The 16,605-nt window shown below is 42.9% G+C and overlaps 1 protein-coding gene across 1 annotated transcript in view; it reads right to left on the bottom strand.

Annotated features, from left to right (window-relative positions):
- The window catches only part of LOC133381676 (zinc finger protein 883-like), a 44,294-nt gene that overhangs the window by 16,418 nt on the left and 11,271 nt on the right, over window positions 1-16,605 (bottom strand). The window contains exons 3-6 of the mRNA XM_061621047.1: window positions 12,679-12,771; window positions 11,577-11,657; window positions 9,392-9,472; window positions 2,472-2,618 (exon numbers count right to left, since the gene is read on the bottom strand). Coding sequence (XP_061477031.1) covers window positions 2,472-2,618; window positions 9,392-9,472; window positions 11,577-11,657; window positions 12,679-12,771 — 402 coding nt within the window. The remainder of the gene's footprint in view (window positions 1-2,471; window positions 2,619-9,391; window positions 9,473-11,576; window positions 11,658-12,678; window positions 12,772-16,605) is intronic.

The raw sequence follows: 16,605 nt of genomic DNA on the forward strand, positions 1-16,605 counted from the left end.
CAGATCCCTTTTTGAAGATTGGCGTTACATTGGCCACTTTCCAGGCCTCAGGCATGGAGGAGGACCCGAGGGACATGTTACATATTTTAGTTAGCAGATCAGCAATTTCACATTTGAGTTTTTTGAGAACTCTTGGGTAGATGCCATCTGGGCCCGGTGATTTGTCAGTTTTTATATTGTCCATTAAGCCTAAACTTCTCTTGTTACCACTATTTGCCTCAGTTCCTCAGAATCCCTTCCTGCAAATGTTAGTTCAGGTTCAGGGATCTGCCCTATATCTTCCACTGTGAAGACAGATGCAAAGAATTCATTTAGCTTCTCTGCAATCTCCTTATCGTTCTTTAGTACACCTTTGACTCCCTTATCATCCAAGGGTCCAATCACCTCCCTAAATGGTCTCCTGCTTTGAAGGTATTTATATAATTTTTTGTTGTTGGTTTTTATGTTCTTAGCAATGTGCTCCTCAAATTCTTTTTTAGCATCCCTTATTGTCTTCTTAATAATAATAAACTTTATTTCTACCCCGCCCTTTCTCCAATAGGACTCAGAGTGGCTTACAACTAAAAACAACACCATTAAAACATAAAGAGTATATTACTAAAAAAGAATTAAACTATGAGAAAAATTAAAACCATAAAATATAGGTTAAAAACAGCAGACAATTTAAAATAATAAAATCATATAATGTAATCACCAAACCTATGACACTTAATTCTGGTCGTTCTCTATCCCAAATGCCCGTTGAAATAAAACAGTCTTTACTTGTCGCCGGAAAGATGGCAAGGAGGGAGCTGATTGCACCTCACTTGGAAGGGAGTTCCACAGCCTAGGGGCGGCCACCGAAAAGGCCCTATCTCGTGTCCGCATCATATGTGCTTGCGAAGGTATGGGGAACACAAGAAGGGCCTCACCTGAAGATCTCAAATCCCGGACAGGTTCATGTAGGGAGATACGATCTGTCAAATAGTCTGGACCTGAGCCATATAGAGCTTTGTAGGTCAAAACCAGCACTTTGAATTGTGACCGGAAACAAATTGGCAGCCAGTGGAGCTGTTGTAACAGGGGAGTTGTATGGTCCCTGTAACCAGCCCCGGTTAGAAACATAGAATCATAGAGTTGGAAGGGGCCTTGTAGGCCATCGAGTCCAACCCCCTGCTCACAGCAGGAAATCCACAGCTACAGCATCTCCCGCAGATAGCTGTCCAGCCTCTGCTTGAAGACATCCAGCGAAGGGGATCCCACCACCTCCCTAGGCAGTCGGTTCCATTGCCGAACTGCCCTTACTGTCAAGAAGTTCCTTCTAATGTCCAGTCTGAATCTACGCTCTTGCAACTTAAAACCATTAGACCTAGTCCCACCCTCTGGGGCAGCAGAGAACAAATCTGTACCCTCCTCTATGTGACAGCCCTTCAGGAACTTAAAGAGTGCAATCATGTCACCCCTCAGCCTTCTCTTCACCAGACTGAACATGCCAAGTTCCTTCAACCTTTCCTCATAAGACTTGTTCTCCATACCCGTTGTCATCCTCGTCGCCCTCTTCTGAACCCGCTCTAACATGTCTATATCTTTCTTAAAATGAGGGGCCCGAACTGAACGCAGTGTTCCAGATGAGGCCTGACTAATGCAGAATATAGTGGGACTATTACTTCCCTCGACCTGGAAACTATAGCTCTGTTTATGCATCCCAAAACCGCGTTTGCCTTTTTTGCCACAGCATCACACTGCTGGGTCATGTTCAACTTGCGATCCACTACAATTCCAAGGTCCTTCTCACGTGCACTACTGCTAAGCCGGGTATTTCCCATCCTGTACCCGTGCATTTTGTTTTTGTGGCCTAAATGCAGAATCTTGCATTTGTCTTTATTGAATTTCATTTTATTAATTTCAGCCCAATTTTCTAGTCTATCCAGGTCCCTTTGGATTTTATTCCTGTCTTCCATTGTGTTAGCTATCCCTCCCAGATTTGTATCATCCACAAACTTCATAAGGCTTCCCTCCACCCCGTCATCTAAGTCATTGATAAAAATGTTGAAGAGTATCGGCCCCAGGACAGAACCCTGTGGCACTCCACTCGAGACCTCCTTCCAGTCCGAAGCAGAGCCACCGACGACCACTCTGAGTACGGTTTTCCAACCAGTTGTGAATCCACCTGACAGTATTTCCATGTAGTCCGCATTTGACGAGTTTGCTAATCAAAAGGTCATGGGGGACTTTGTCAAACGCTTTGCTGAAATCTAGATAGATGACATCTACAGCATTTCCACCATCTACTAAGCTAGTGACCCGATCGAAAAAAGAGGTGAGATTAGCTTGACAGGATTTTTTCTTGACAAACCCATGCTGGCTCCTTCTAATCACAGCATTGTCATCTAGATAGTTGCCAATGGACTCTTTTATTATCCGTTCTAATGCCTTTTCCGGTATTGAAGTCAGACTGACCGGCCTGTAATTCCCCGGATCTTCTCTTTTACCCTTTTTAAAGAGCGGGATGACGTTTGCCCGTCTCCAATCCTCCAGCACCTCTCTTGTTGTCCAGGATTTCTCAAAGATGATGGCAAGAGGTTCCGAGAGTACATCCGCAAGTTCCTTCAATACTCTGGGATGCAGTTCATCAGGCCCTGGAGATTTGAAAACATTAGGTTAACTAGGTATTTCCTGACTAGCTCCTTATCAATCTTGAACTGCAATCCCGACCCCTTACTGAGATTGCTACTGATGCAAGGTTGCACACTGTTCCCTTTTTGGGAGAAAACGGAGGCAAAATATGCGTTGAGCAGTTCTGCTTTTTCCTCGTTATCTGTCAACATTTTGCCATCCTCATTGAGCAGCAGTCCCACCATTTCCTTGGTCTTTCTCTTGATTCAAACATATCTGAAAAACCCCATTTTGTTGTTCCTCGCTTCCCTCGCCAGCCTCAGCTCATTCTGGGTTTTAGCTTTCCTTACGCTATTCCTGCAAGCCCGAGCCGCTCATCGGTACTCTTCCTTGGTGATGCGTCCTTCCTTCCATTCTTTATACATGCTCTTTTTACTTTTACCTCCTCCACCAGTCTTCCATGTAGCCACATTGGCTTTTTCTGATGTCTTCCATTTTTCTTCCTCTTTGGAATTGTTTGTGATTGCGCTTTTTGTAATACGTTCTTCATGAACTCCCACGCTTCTTGGGCTCCTTTTTCTTTAGTCTATCTAGCCACGGGATCCTACCCATCATATCCCTGAGCTTGCTAAAATCGGCTTTCCTGAAATCCAAGGTCCATGTTTGACTATATTCTTCTTTGGCTTTCCCCAGAATCCTGAATTCCAGCATTACGTGGTCACTTTCCCCCAAGGTACCGACTGCTTTAATTCCCGTGACCAATTCATCCCTGTTAGTTAAGATCAGGTCCAGGATTGCCGATCCCCTTGTTCCTTCTTCTACTTTTTGAAAGAGGAAATTATCAGCAAGGCCCATCAGGAATTTGTTGGAGGCTTTGTGCTTCACAGAGTTTGTTTCCCAGCTTAGCACTCTGGCTGCAGCTCTTTGTACCAATTTAAGTTTCCGAACAGTCTTCAAAGGCAGCCCCACGTAGAGAGCGTTACAGTAGTCTAAGCGGGATGTAACCAAGGCATGCATCACCCTAGTCAGATCAGGTAGCTCCAGGAACGGGCGCAGCTGGCACACCAGTTTTAATTGGGCAAATGTGCTCCTGGATACAGTAGCAATCTTGCATTTCTTTTGCCAGAGTTTGTGTTCTTTTTTATTTTCTTCATTCAGACAAGACTTCCATTTTCTGACCAATGTCTGTAGTCTCTGGGTGCCTGGAGTGAAAAATGTTAGACTCACAGGCATGCAGGAGACAGCTTTATCAGCTGTGGCCCCCAAGCTTTGGAATATTCTACTCCAAGATGTTTGCTCTGCTCTCTCCCTGTTGGTTTTCCAGAGACTTCTGAAAATGATCTTGTTCCAGAGAGCCTTTGGGAGGGACTGAAGGTAGAGCCTGACACTGATTTTATGCCTTCCACATTAAATTTTACCTTTGTAGTCCCTTCAGTAACAACCCGTGTGTGTGTGTGTGTATTGTATTTTATGTATTTTAATTATATATTATGTATTTTAATTTATTTTAATGTTTTTGTGATTTTACTGTTTACAATTCTATTATGTACATGTTTGCTTTTATTTTTTAAGCTGCCCTGAGTGCTATTATCATAGGGTAAAAGGGAGGGATAGAAATATTTTAGATAAATAAATCATAATCAACTCGAAGGCATATAACAAGAACAACAAGAACAAATTAAACCAGAACTATCACTAGAAGCTAAAATGATGAAACAGATGTTGTCATACTTTGGACACATCATGAGAAGACATGATTCACTAGAAAAGATAATAATGCTGGGAAAAACAGAAGGGAGTACAAAAAGAGGAAGGCCAAACAAGAGATGGATTCATCCCATAAAGGAAGCCACAAACCTGAACTTACAAGATCTGAACAGGACAGTTCAGGACAGATGCTATTGGAGGTCACTGATTCATAGGGTCACCATAAGTTGTGATCGACTTGAAGGCACATAACATAAGCGCAGGGGGTGCTGTCCCTAGGATCCAGAAATTGTAAGCACTAAATTGGCCCCCAGAGTCCTCCTGTCTGGGAAAAAGGGGTATAGGAAATGACGGCAGCTGTACTGGATAACCTGAAATGCATAGTGGGTCATATTGGCAAAGCACGGGTGCCAGGAAGGGAGTAAGAAGGCTATCCTAATTCCAACAGAATAGGTTGCCATCTCATGAATCTCCCACATGATCTCCTTGTTAAGAGCTCTCTAGTCTGGATCCAGCTGAGCCTGTCCTCCTGGGTGAAGTGCAAGGACACTTTCCCAAAGGTCACCAGTCCCTGGAAGAAGTAAACCATTGCCTTCCACATTAATACTCCCAGGCAAGGCGTGGACATCATCTGCCCTCCACTCGCACTCTGAAGAGAGATGGGGCAAGAGGGATCTTTTCCTTTAGTGTTCACAAATCATCTCAGGTCTAGATGGCATCTACCGGAGAGGTCTGAAAACAACCCAAATGTGACATGGCTGATCTTCTAACAAAAATATGTACCTTCTCCCAAAGACTTGCTACCAATGGACTGGCAAATATATTACAGTTTGAAAGCCAAAAGGACACAGAAAGTAACCAGGAAATCAGAGGCCTATTATTATTAAAGACAAAATTACCAAACATGGAGTGGAACAGAGCAATCATGGGATATGGGGAAATATGCTCTCATGCATCAGGAAGTGTTTAAAGATCAGGAAGGACAAAGCAGGAATAAATGGTTCTCCCAATGGAGGGATGTAAGAAGTCCCCCCCCATCAATCATCAGGATTAGGACCTGTGCTTTTAAACTTGTTTCTAAATGACATGGATTTGGGGTGAGAAGTGAGGTAAACAACTTTACTGTTGATATCATGTTCAGGGTGATTAAAATAAAGAAGGACTGTGAGGAACTCCAACAGGAACTCTCCAAGCAGGCTTGGCTATTAAAGAGCAAATGCAATTAAATGTAAGCAAGCGTCAAGTGATGCACAGAAGTGAAAAAATCCAAACTGAACTGGTGGTGACTGAAAGGAGACACTGAGGACATGTCAGATGCCCCACTTAAGATGCTGATGTTATAGCTCTGAAATTGGTGAATTCCATATGGATTATTAAGACACATTGAAAATAAAACTGCCAATATCATAACGCCATTATGCACATCTAAGATGTGATCCCACTTGGAATGCTGTCTTCAGTTCTGGTTGCCTGACTGCAAAAATAGCATTCTAGAGGCGGAAGAGGTAGAGAAATGGGAAACCAAAATGTTCAAGGGTCACAATATTTGGGGATTTTTGCTATAGAAAAAAAGCTTAGAGGAGACATGATAGAAGTGTGTGATCACACCAGACCTTTAAAGCACACTCAGCACAAATGTAAAGCACATGGCTTCCTGCAACAAATCCTGGAGAATAGTTTTTCCTCACTGCGCTACATTCCCAGCACCCTTTAAACTACAACTCCCAGGACTCTTGGGAGGAAGCCACATGCTTTCAATGTACACTGTGGATGTGCCATAAAGGTGTGTGGTGAGGAGAAACTGGGTAATACCCTTTGATTTAGTAGGAATTTACACCTGGCGTGTAGGAAGAGGGAGTGGGAAGTAGCTCCCACTAAATTGCACCTGTTTCGGGAAAAATGTCACTCGCTAAACAGTTTGTCTGCCAGGCTACCCTAAAACAAGGAGGGCAGGGCCACGTTTCGGCTTTCCTAAATTAAACGGCGACCTTAATTCTAACAGAAAAGGAAAGTGGGGAGGGCTTGCAGTGCTGGAAGTGGGGCAAGAGCAACTCCTGTTTTGTTCTTTTGTTCGTGTTCCAGAGGGGAGATAGAGTGAGGGTCCTCCAGATGGAGAGGCTTGTTTACCTTCACCTGTGATGCTCTGACTGACTTCCTTCTGTCACTAGACTGTGACGCCTTTAGGGAAGCTTACCTGCCCCTCCTCCTTCTGCCCTTTCCACTCCTTTGTCCTCCGACTGTCCGGGAGAGAGGAGACATCCCTTTGTCTCTGCTCTCCCCAAGCCATGAGGCTGATTCCCACACCTGGGCATTATGCCTCCAACTTAGTTAGTTAGAACTAGGTTTGCTTTTCTATCTACAATGTATTTCTCTAAATAAAGTAGTTTTTCTTATCTTACTAAGTCTCAAGTCTCAGTGATGCTCATGCAGGGTAAAAGCCTGCTTTCTTAGGCAAACGCACGCACACGCTGGCACACTCGCATTTCAACATCTGCTGTTACTCTTCTGCTGTTGCGTTGCTTTAAATGAAATTAAGCACTCACAAATGCACAGTGCAACTAGGGTTATGGGCCCAGCAAACTAAGTTGAATGCAGGAAGAGTTGGCCAGTGGGGGAGGTTGCTGTGCAGTCTCGGTGCCCCCCTCCTTCCCATTCGATGCAAGTAAGGTGCTGTGATCAGGCCAAATCCAGGCATTGCAAAGGAGGAAACGGAGCCCTGGTGTTTATGACAGTCTTCCTTAGCTTTGGTGCCTTTGGACTACAACTCCCATCAGCCCCCGCCAGCGCACTTGGGGTGGGCTAGATCTTACCATTATTGCTTTTAGATTTTAATGTTAATTGTATTGGTGTGTCATTTTGTGTTATTTTGTTCATTTTGTACATCGCCCAGAGTGGCTGGATGGCCAGCCAGATGGGCAACTAAGAAATCCAATCAATCAATCAATCAATGCAAGTTGTAGCTGAAGCTAAAAGTGCTTGTGTGTAACTTACAAGGAAGACATTAAGTTAGAAAGAAAAGCAGAACAGAGATAGAAAGGATGGCTGAAGTATCTTCGCTCAAGAAACATGTTCCAAGGCTTGAAAACGATAACTTCAGACTATGGGATTTAAAATGTAAAGCCCTCTGTATCGGCCCGTGGGCAAGTTCAGCAGCTACATTAGCAGAATAGCTGCCTGTAGGCAAAGGGGGGCTTGTATTCCCCCCCCAGCCTTAGTTCTCTAGTTTAGCATTCAGTATCTAAGCATGAGGAAGATGGTTCAAGGAACGGTCAATGAATTAGCTCAGAGCCACCTGGAGTCTAATCTGGGGTTCCTAATAAGCATTCGGTGTGATGCTCTGCCAAGAGTGATTCTGGGATGCTGGGAAGGTGCCTTGTTAACCAAGATAACATAGATTTTGAAGCAGTTAATGCCCCGTTAGGCAATTAGAGGCTTTGCTTATCAGTTGTTGTTATGTTGTATGATGTAGCCTTTCCTAGTAAATGCGTCATATTAATTAATGCTTATGTAACCTCATTATTGAGCTGGTAAACATGTATGCTATAAAAAGGGGTCTGGGCTGCTTGGTTCAGTGTTCAGCCTGGTCCATGTTTGTGCAGAGCCTGGCAGCCTGTCCCATTGTGTATTGGGTATACCTGTGGGTTGAAAGCTACTCAATAAACATGTTGTCTCCTTTTAAGTAAACCTGCGACTCAGTCTGCCTTCTTCATCTCTCTGGTGCCTTGAAAACCTGAATGCCCAGGAAGGGGGGATACACCCTCCTGGAAGGAGAAGAGTTGGAAGGAATCCTGACTGAGAGAGAACCCTTGGCTGATGATGAAGACACAACTGCTTCATGGAGACGTAAGCATACAAAAGTAAAATCTCTGCTTATTTCTGCTCTATCAGATGAAGCATTGAGTATCTGTACAGGTTGCAACACTGTAAAGGAGATTTATGAAAAGCTGCAGGGAGTCTATAACAAGAAAACAAAGAGTCATATCTTATATCTTTACAAAGAGTTATTTTCCCTGAAAGAGACTACTGAAAGAGGTAGTCTGAATAAATATATAGAAAAGTTTTCAGAACTTATAGCTAGATTGGAAAGATGTGGCAGATTTTTGGATCAAGAATTAAAGAAAGGATTGCTTTTAAGCTCTCTTAATCAGGATCATAAATTAATTTCCTGCTTATTAGAGAATTCTGAACAAGACCTAAATCAGTTTATATCATCTTGAAGAGATCAGGACTTTAGGGGAAAGCGGGAAATGCAGGCTGTGTCAGAGCAACAGGCAAACCTCACTAGAGGCAGAAATGAAAGCGACAAAGGAATGAGTCATCACCCCAATCCACACAAGAGCCAAGACAGATGGGATGTGTGTTTTGAATGTGGCTCTCCAAAACATTTTCAAAGGAATTGCCATAGAAGGCAGATGAGAGCAACGCCTGACTTCAAAAGGGGAGCCCCCAGGTAAACACCAGATAAAGAAGAAGCAGATTTTTAATTGACTCAAGATCCACCTTACATATTATAATTGATAGACACCTGTTTAAAAGTTTTGAAAGTCACAGACAAAAGATACTTACAGCGAATGGACAAGAAATTTTCTGTGAAGGAATTGGGACAGTTGAATTATTATGCAAAATGGCACATGAGGAAAGAAAGATAGAACTGAAAAACTGTCTATATGTTCCAGATTTTAAAGACAATAAAAATAAAACAAAGTCCCCTTTTGCTTTTCTGAACCCCAAGGACAGACAGCTAGAGTGATCTGACCCATAAAAGTGCCTCAAGTCCACCCTCCTGCCCCACATCCTGTGGGGGTGGGGACCATTTCAGCCTTCACAACCAAAGGTCTGCTGCTGTCGAGAAAATCCAAGGAGGGAATATTGTGAAATGTTGGATGAAGAGGAGAAGGGAGGGCTAAGCGGCCAGCAGAAATTGTACCCTGATGGGTCAGTCTGTTCCGGATGATATTACACAGGAATGGGGCGGACGAGGGGGGAGAATCTTCAGTTTCTTAAAGGGCCCCACCACACAGCTAAGCATGTGGGCTTCTGCTGGGAGAAAGGGCGGGATATAAATTAAATAATAAATAAGTAAATCTACCTGCTGAGGTCTCCTCCTCTTCTTTGGGTTCCTGCATCACTGGATCTTCTCCTTCTTTCCAACAGGAAATGAGGTCTGGTTCTTTAAAAAAAAAGAAAGAAGGAAATCAGGCAAGATTAGTTATTTTTCACCACAACGTATTTGGGCATTCCAAATCAAATCTGAACGCTCAAAACATTTTGAACGAGAGCAAAGGGGTGAAGCCTTGCCAACAGCATGTGACTCGGGCCATGTGCTTTGAGCGCTGTGGAGCCAGTTCTTTGGACTTCTCTCCCCTTTCAAGTGAAACAAGCCCAGACGTTGTTACACTTTCCAAGTTTGATTAAAGCTTTTTGTCCCCCCCAAATAATTCTTAATTAGTTTTTATTATCCTTATTACGCCTTATATCCTGTTTTTTATATATACATTATTTTTCCAGTGAAGTTTGGCGTTTATTGGAAATGGTAAGCTGCAGTGTGGAAGAAGTTCCTCGAAAAGAAAATGGTAATGGACTGCCTTCAAGTCGATCCTGACTTATGGCGACCCTATGAATAGGGTTTTCATGTTAAGCGGTATTCAGAGGTGGTTTACCATTGCCTTCCTCGAAAAGTGAGGTATAAATTTTTAAATAAACCAGTAAATATGCTGTAGAATGTGTCTTGGGTTTTAAAAGGGTTCATGTAAAAACTTGTGCAAAACCTGAGCTGTGTGGCTTTGCCAGATAATATCTGTGCTGATAAGCTTCTAGCTCCATTTGATGAAGGGCTTAATGAGAAGCAAGACCCACTTTTGTTCAGAGGGGCTCATTTTTACAACTAATGATGAATTTGGCTTCAGGCAGGTGCAGCCTTGCAAGATCTCAGCTGCATGACTGCGAGACGGGGACCCTCTTGCAGAGCATGCATGGCCTCGCTTTTACGTTGGGCTTCAAGGAAATAAAATCCAAGCGCTGGAAAAGGAGGTATGAAGAAGCCCTCTTCGACTGTCTGCCCCCTTTCTTAAAGGAAGGACCAGCCATCAAGTAGTCTGCAAGATCCACAACCAGAAAAAGGAGTCTGTGGTTCAAATAGTCCCTGACAACGAAAGCGAGTAACCCAAAGTACACACACCACAGAGAATGGGAAGAAGAATCCGGTGCCTCTGCAACTATTAGCTATTCAAATTTTAATAGTCTTTAACTTGGAAATTAAGTGCCGGATATACATGTTTGGGACAGAAGCTTTAGGTTTGAATGTTTGGGGCTCCTGCATTCCAAAATTTACCACTGCGCCTCTTCTTAAGATCAATGGTCCACAGTCCTGCCCAGAATCCTGGGTGGGATGGGACCATTTCATCCTTCGCAACCCAAGGTCTGTGGAGGAAGAAAAACTCCGAGGAACGAGATGTTGTGAGATTTTTAGGTGCAGAGGAATGGAGAGGGCAAAATCATGAGAAGAATTTGTAGCCTAATGGGTCAGTCTGCCCTGGATGACATTATTCAGGAACAAGAGGGGTGGGTGGGGAATCTTCAGTTCCACAAAGGGCCCCACACCACTACCTGCTGATGTCTCCGCCTCCTCTTCTTTGAGACCCTGGATAAGTGGATCTTCTTCTTCTCCTCCTTCCAAAAAGGAAATGAGGCCTAGCTCTTTCAAGGAAACACACAAGTTACTTTCTGCTACAAAACTAGCTGGGTCTCCTTCAGACTGTCAGGATATGGATCCAAGCCAGATATTTTAATTTGGGGAATCTCTCAGTGGATGGAAGGAGAATTTCAACCTGATGGCCAACCTTCCTCTTTATAGCATGAGATGAGCTTGATCAAACCAAAGGCCTATCTAGTCCAGCATTTCCACAGGGCCTGAATCGATGTGTATGGGAATCCCACAATCAGTCCTAATAATACTAATAAAATTTGTATCCTGTCCTTCCTTCCAAAGGGAATCCAGGGGCACAAACAAATGATGAAGCACCAAAATCACCTTTAAAACAAATCATCTTCTTAAGAAAACAAGGACAGAAGGCTACAGCCATCATGACTTGAAGCCCTTGAGAGCCTTCTCTTCCATGCATCTATCCAGCTTCCTTTTTCCAGCCATCCGACATGTCCACCAGGAGAACTCACTGCCTGATGGGCAACTCTTGCCTGGATGACATTACTCAAGAACAGAAAAATGCTTCCATTCCCAGACCAAAAGAGGCTCCACAGCACAGCTAAGCACCAACCTGCTGAGGTCTCCTCCTCTTCTTTGACGACCTGGATAAACAGACTTTCTCCTTCTTCCTTACAGGAAGCGAGGTCTCGTTCTTTCAAGGAAACAGACATGAGAACTTATTTTTAACCACAACATAAAAAGCCAGGGATTCCATATCAAACCATTTCTACAACCTCGAAGCTAAGAGGAGGAAGAATTTTTATTTTTAATTCTGGGAGTGGAAGAACCCCTTTTAGAATCAAGGTAAAAGGGTGAAAACCCTTGCCACTGTGGATGTAAATTACCCCAATAAATGTTGCACCCATTCAGAAGTAAGCCCCAATGAGTCCAATGGGACACCCTCCCTGGTAAATGCAGATTAAATTATACCAGGTGTGGGGATCCTGTGGCCCGCCAGATGTTGCTGAACTCCCATCACCCCTAATCAATGGCCATCCTTGCAGGAGCTGATGGAAATTGCAGTTCACCAACATCTGGAGGGCCAAAGGTTCCCCTCCTCTTTTTAGGGGGTAACCAAATTATTTTATATTAAAGGGCTGGGGCCAAGGGGGAGGAGGGGTGCGGTCTGAGGAGGAAAGGGAGGGAATAAGGGCCTCATTGATACCCTGTCCTCAACACCCACCTCCAAAAAAGCCTGGAGCCAGCCTGGTCCACAGGCACCAACTAGATACACAAGGGAGGCCCACAAGCCAGAGAGAAAGGCAAGAGCGCATCTCCTGCTGCTGTCCCCGACTCCGGAGGTGGCCCATAAACATCAGGACTGGTGGCCCTTGACAGCCTTCTTTTCCATTTATTTATTTAGATTTATATCCCACCCTTCTTCCCAGTAGGAGCCCACAGTGGCAAACAAAACACTCAAAACATTCTGAAACACATCATTAAAAACAGGGTTTAAAATATATTAAAACAAAAACATCTTAAAAAGTAATTCCAACATACACAGATTGGGCATGAAGCCATTTTTCTTAGCCCCTTTTAAAACCATCCCAGAAATCCACCAGGAGAATTCACAGCCTGATGGGTGACTCTCCCCTGGATGATATTACTCAGGAATGGAAAAACGCTTCCATTCCCAGACCAAAAGAGGCTCCGCAGCACAGGTAAGCACAGACCTGCTGAGGTCTCCTCCTCTTCTTTGGCGACCTGGATAAACAGACTTTCTCCTTCTTCCTCTCCGTCTTCCGAACAGGAATTGAGCTCCGATTCTTCCAAGAAAACAGACAGGACTATTACTTTTGACCACAAGATATTCAGCCATTCCAAGTCAAGCCATTTGTAGCTAAGAGGAGGGATTGTTTGTTAACTCCTGCACCCCTTGAAGAGGAGAGGGCCGTGTGGTCCCAGCAGGGTCAGCCTGGCACTTGGGAACATGCGCTCACTGGATATGATGCCCAACCTGAACTGCCTGATGGGGAGGGCACGGTGGAACTCAGCCAGCCCAGCTGTTTTCATTTGGACAACATCATCTCATCACAAAGGGAGTGAAAACCAGCCTTGACAGCTTTGCCCTCCTCCTCCTCCTCCTCCTCCTCCTCCTCCCCCCAAAGGGAGTCAGGGCTGCGCTTCACATTTACACTTCTTGAGGAATCCTTTTTCCATGGAGATTAAGAGTGAAGCCACCGCAAGATATTTGTGTAGCCAGAAATGCTCCCATAAATTTTTCAATGTTGCAGGTTGAGAATGTACATGCAGAGGTGACTTCCGGGAAGGGTGACTTCGCTTGTGCCTGCTTTTGAGACGGGCTCCTGCCGCAGAAGAAGCTTATTCAGATATAAATCAGTCAGAACATTTTATTTTTGACTGATGAAATTTCTCCCGGGCAGGGAGAAACGTAGAGATCAACCTCAAAAGCCTGTTTTTGTTGGGAGGACTGGATTTCATTAATTTATGAGAAAAGGTCCAGCCAGCAATGCCGGACGGACTTCCGAACAAGCTCTATCTGATTAATGCGATACGTTTATCTTTTCTTCAAAGAGAAAACGGACTAACAGGCAAGCACCCTTCTTTCTATTATTTTTTTTACTTGGTTTAAATTGTTGCAGCAAAAAGAGATTTGTCAAATGAATCAGCTTTAAAGAACTTCTGGGTGAGCTATAACTCTTCTCTGTTATTCACGAAATTAACAGCTTATCTCTGTTTCTATTGCAAAAAGCTGTCCTGGAAGTGCATTCTAAAGATATAAACAGAAGAGGGATTTCTATTCCGAGGAACATTATATTGTCTGGGACTATTCTCTTTTTGGTCTATTTTATTTTGACGAATCTGCTTCTTCACGACGCCACTAACTGTTTTGATGCTGGGAACTAAATTTGTTTTGTGTTCTTGAACATAGAGAGATAAGGCAGGCTGCTCTGTTTATACTGTGATGTCATCAAGCCTGGAATATTAACCCAATTGTTGCTGAAATAAGAAGTGGTTCTTCTTTATTTTTGTTTTGTTTTCGTGGTTTTAAAAATGGCAATCAAGAAAGTGGCTGAGAATCTGGAAGTAATTATGTTTCAGAAAATAATGGATGAGATTGAGATAACGAAACAAACCCTGAGACAGGGTAGAAAGGAGATAAAATTGAATTGGGCAAAATGACGCAGGAGCGGGAAGGGAAGATACAAGCCCTGGAGATTGGAACAAATGTGGAATTGGAAAAAGATCTGGAGTTTATGGATATTAGAAATAAAATCTACTGTTTGGAATTTAACGTTATCTCTGAAGAAATTAATGAAGATATTAGAGATAAAGTTATCAATGGCTTGGATAATCTTCTGGACTGGAATGATGTGATGGAGCTTGATATAGAGAAAATCTATGGAATTAACTGCAGCCATGTGACAATGGAAAAACTCTCAAGAGATGAGCCAGTGCATTCTGTAAAAAAGAAGAACAGAGATATGACTTTACAACAATATTTCAGCAACTTATTCAGAATTGATGGCAAGAAAATATTTGGGATAGAGGAAATTCCCATCAGACTCTTATTATATGACTATGGCTATGACAGCAAGATTATTATGGAATACTGATAATGGAAGATTGGACACTGAAATTACTGGACTTAACAGGACTATTGAAGATGGAAGATGGAATTAATATGGATAATGGAATAATGGCTATTGAAATTACTGGACCTAACAGATTTTGATGAGATGGATTAATCGATATGTTTATTTGGACTATGGTTATGACAATAAGATTATTATTATTATTAACGAGATGGATTAATCGACATGTTTATTTGGAGAAAAATTGATAGATATATTTCTTAAAGAATTGAAACCTCTCTTTGACTTTTTGTGGAAAGAATAAAGTAATGTTTATGAGATTTGATGATTAATTAAGATAACTACTGGAGGAAAGTGATTTTATAATATAATTTAAGAGACAGGATTGTTATATATTGTAGACCTATAACTGATTTGATCTGTGACAAATGGGAAGTCAACATTTTATTTTTTTGTTTAATCATTTTTGTTTTGTTTTGTTTTTTGTCTTTGAATGTTTTATGATTTTGTTTTGTATGTTTTATGAAAATTTGAATAAAAATTATTGTAAAAAAAAAAAGAGAAGGTACATGCAGATATCAATGCTAGCATCGGGAAGAGACAGAAAAGGGCCAGAGTATATGGTTTGGATCTCTGAAATGGAAATGATGGTGTGTTGCATATAAATAAATGCTCCCTTCCTAAATGCATTTTCTCTGAAAAACGTCCTATCGATTTTGATGGAGTCAACTTTGACGCAAGCATGTTTGGGATTGCAGTTTAATTTTAACTTCCAGTTTATGATTCAGTTATAATTTGCATATCGAAAGGGCTCTAGCAATGGGGGTGGTGGGTGGGGGAGTGGGAAATTTGTCAGAAAGAGTGTTTCTCCCCCCACCCCCTTCTCCCCATAATCCATCTCTGGTACCAACCATGCAAATGCTGAATTAGACAAAATAGGCAAAAGCACATCAAGTTAAGTTCTAAGTCATGGTATCATTCTGAAAAATATATGTAGCAATGAATGATGGAAAATATAGTCTATGGCTGAGTACAGAATAATGTCCAATTTCCAATGCACATGCAATTCACCGCACAGAGTGTGATGTGAACTACTAGCTTTGCAGACAAGATGTGCATACACTCCCAATGACAACACAGCAATAAAAGGCAGAGGTGTGCTAATACAGAAATATAAAATGCAAAGATAAAATGCACAACATAAGAACATAAGAAGAGCCTGCTGGATCAGGCCAGTGGCCCATCTAGTCCAGCATCCTGTTCTCACAGTGGCCAAACAGCTGCCTGGGAGAAGCCCACAAGCAGGACCCGAGTGCAAGAACACTCTCCCCTCCTGAGGCTTCCGGCAACTGGTTTTCAGAAGCATGCTGCCTCTGACTAGGGTGGCAGAGCACAGCCATCATGGCTAGTAGCCATTGATAGCCCTGTCCTCCATGAATTTGTCTAATCTCCTTTTAAAGCCGTCCAAGCTGGTGGCCATTACTGCATCTTGTGGGAGCAAATTCCATAGTTTAACTATGCGCTGAGTAAAGAAGTACTTCCTTTTGTCTGTCCTGAATCTTCCAACATTCAGCTTCTTTGAATGTCCACGAGTTCTAGTATTATGAGAGAGGGAGAAGAACTTTTCTCTATCCACTTTCTCAATGCCATGCATAATTTTATACACTTCTATCTTGTCTCCTCTGACCCGCCTTTTCTCTAAACTAAAAAGCCCCAAATGCTGCAACCTTTCCTCGTAAGGGAGTCGCTCCATCCCCTTGATCATTCTGGTTGCCCTCTTCTGAACCTTTTCCAACTCTATAATATCCTTTTTGAGATGAGGCGACCAGAACTGTACACAGTATGCCAAATGCGGCCGCACCATAGATTTATACAATGGCATTATGATATCGGCTGTTTTATTTTCAATACCTTTCCTAATTATCCCTAGCATGGAATTTGCCTTTTTCACAGCTGCCGCACACTGGGTCGACATTTTCATCGTGCTGTCCACTACAACCCCGAGGTCTCTCTCCTGGTCGGTCACCGCCAGTTCAGACCCCA

The sequence above is a fragment of the Rhineura floridana genome, chromosome 3, assembly GCF_030035675.1.
Source record: "Rhineura floridana isolate rRhiFlo1 chromosome 3, rRhiFlo1.hap2, whole genome shotgun sequence".
NCBI lineage: Eukaryota > Metazoa > Chordata > Lepidosauria > Squamata > Rhineuridae > Rhineura > Rhineura floridana.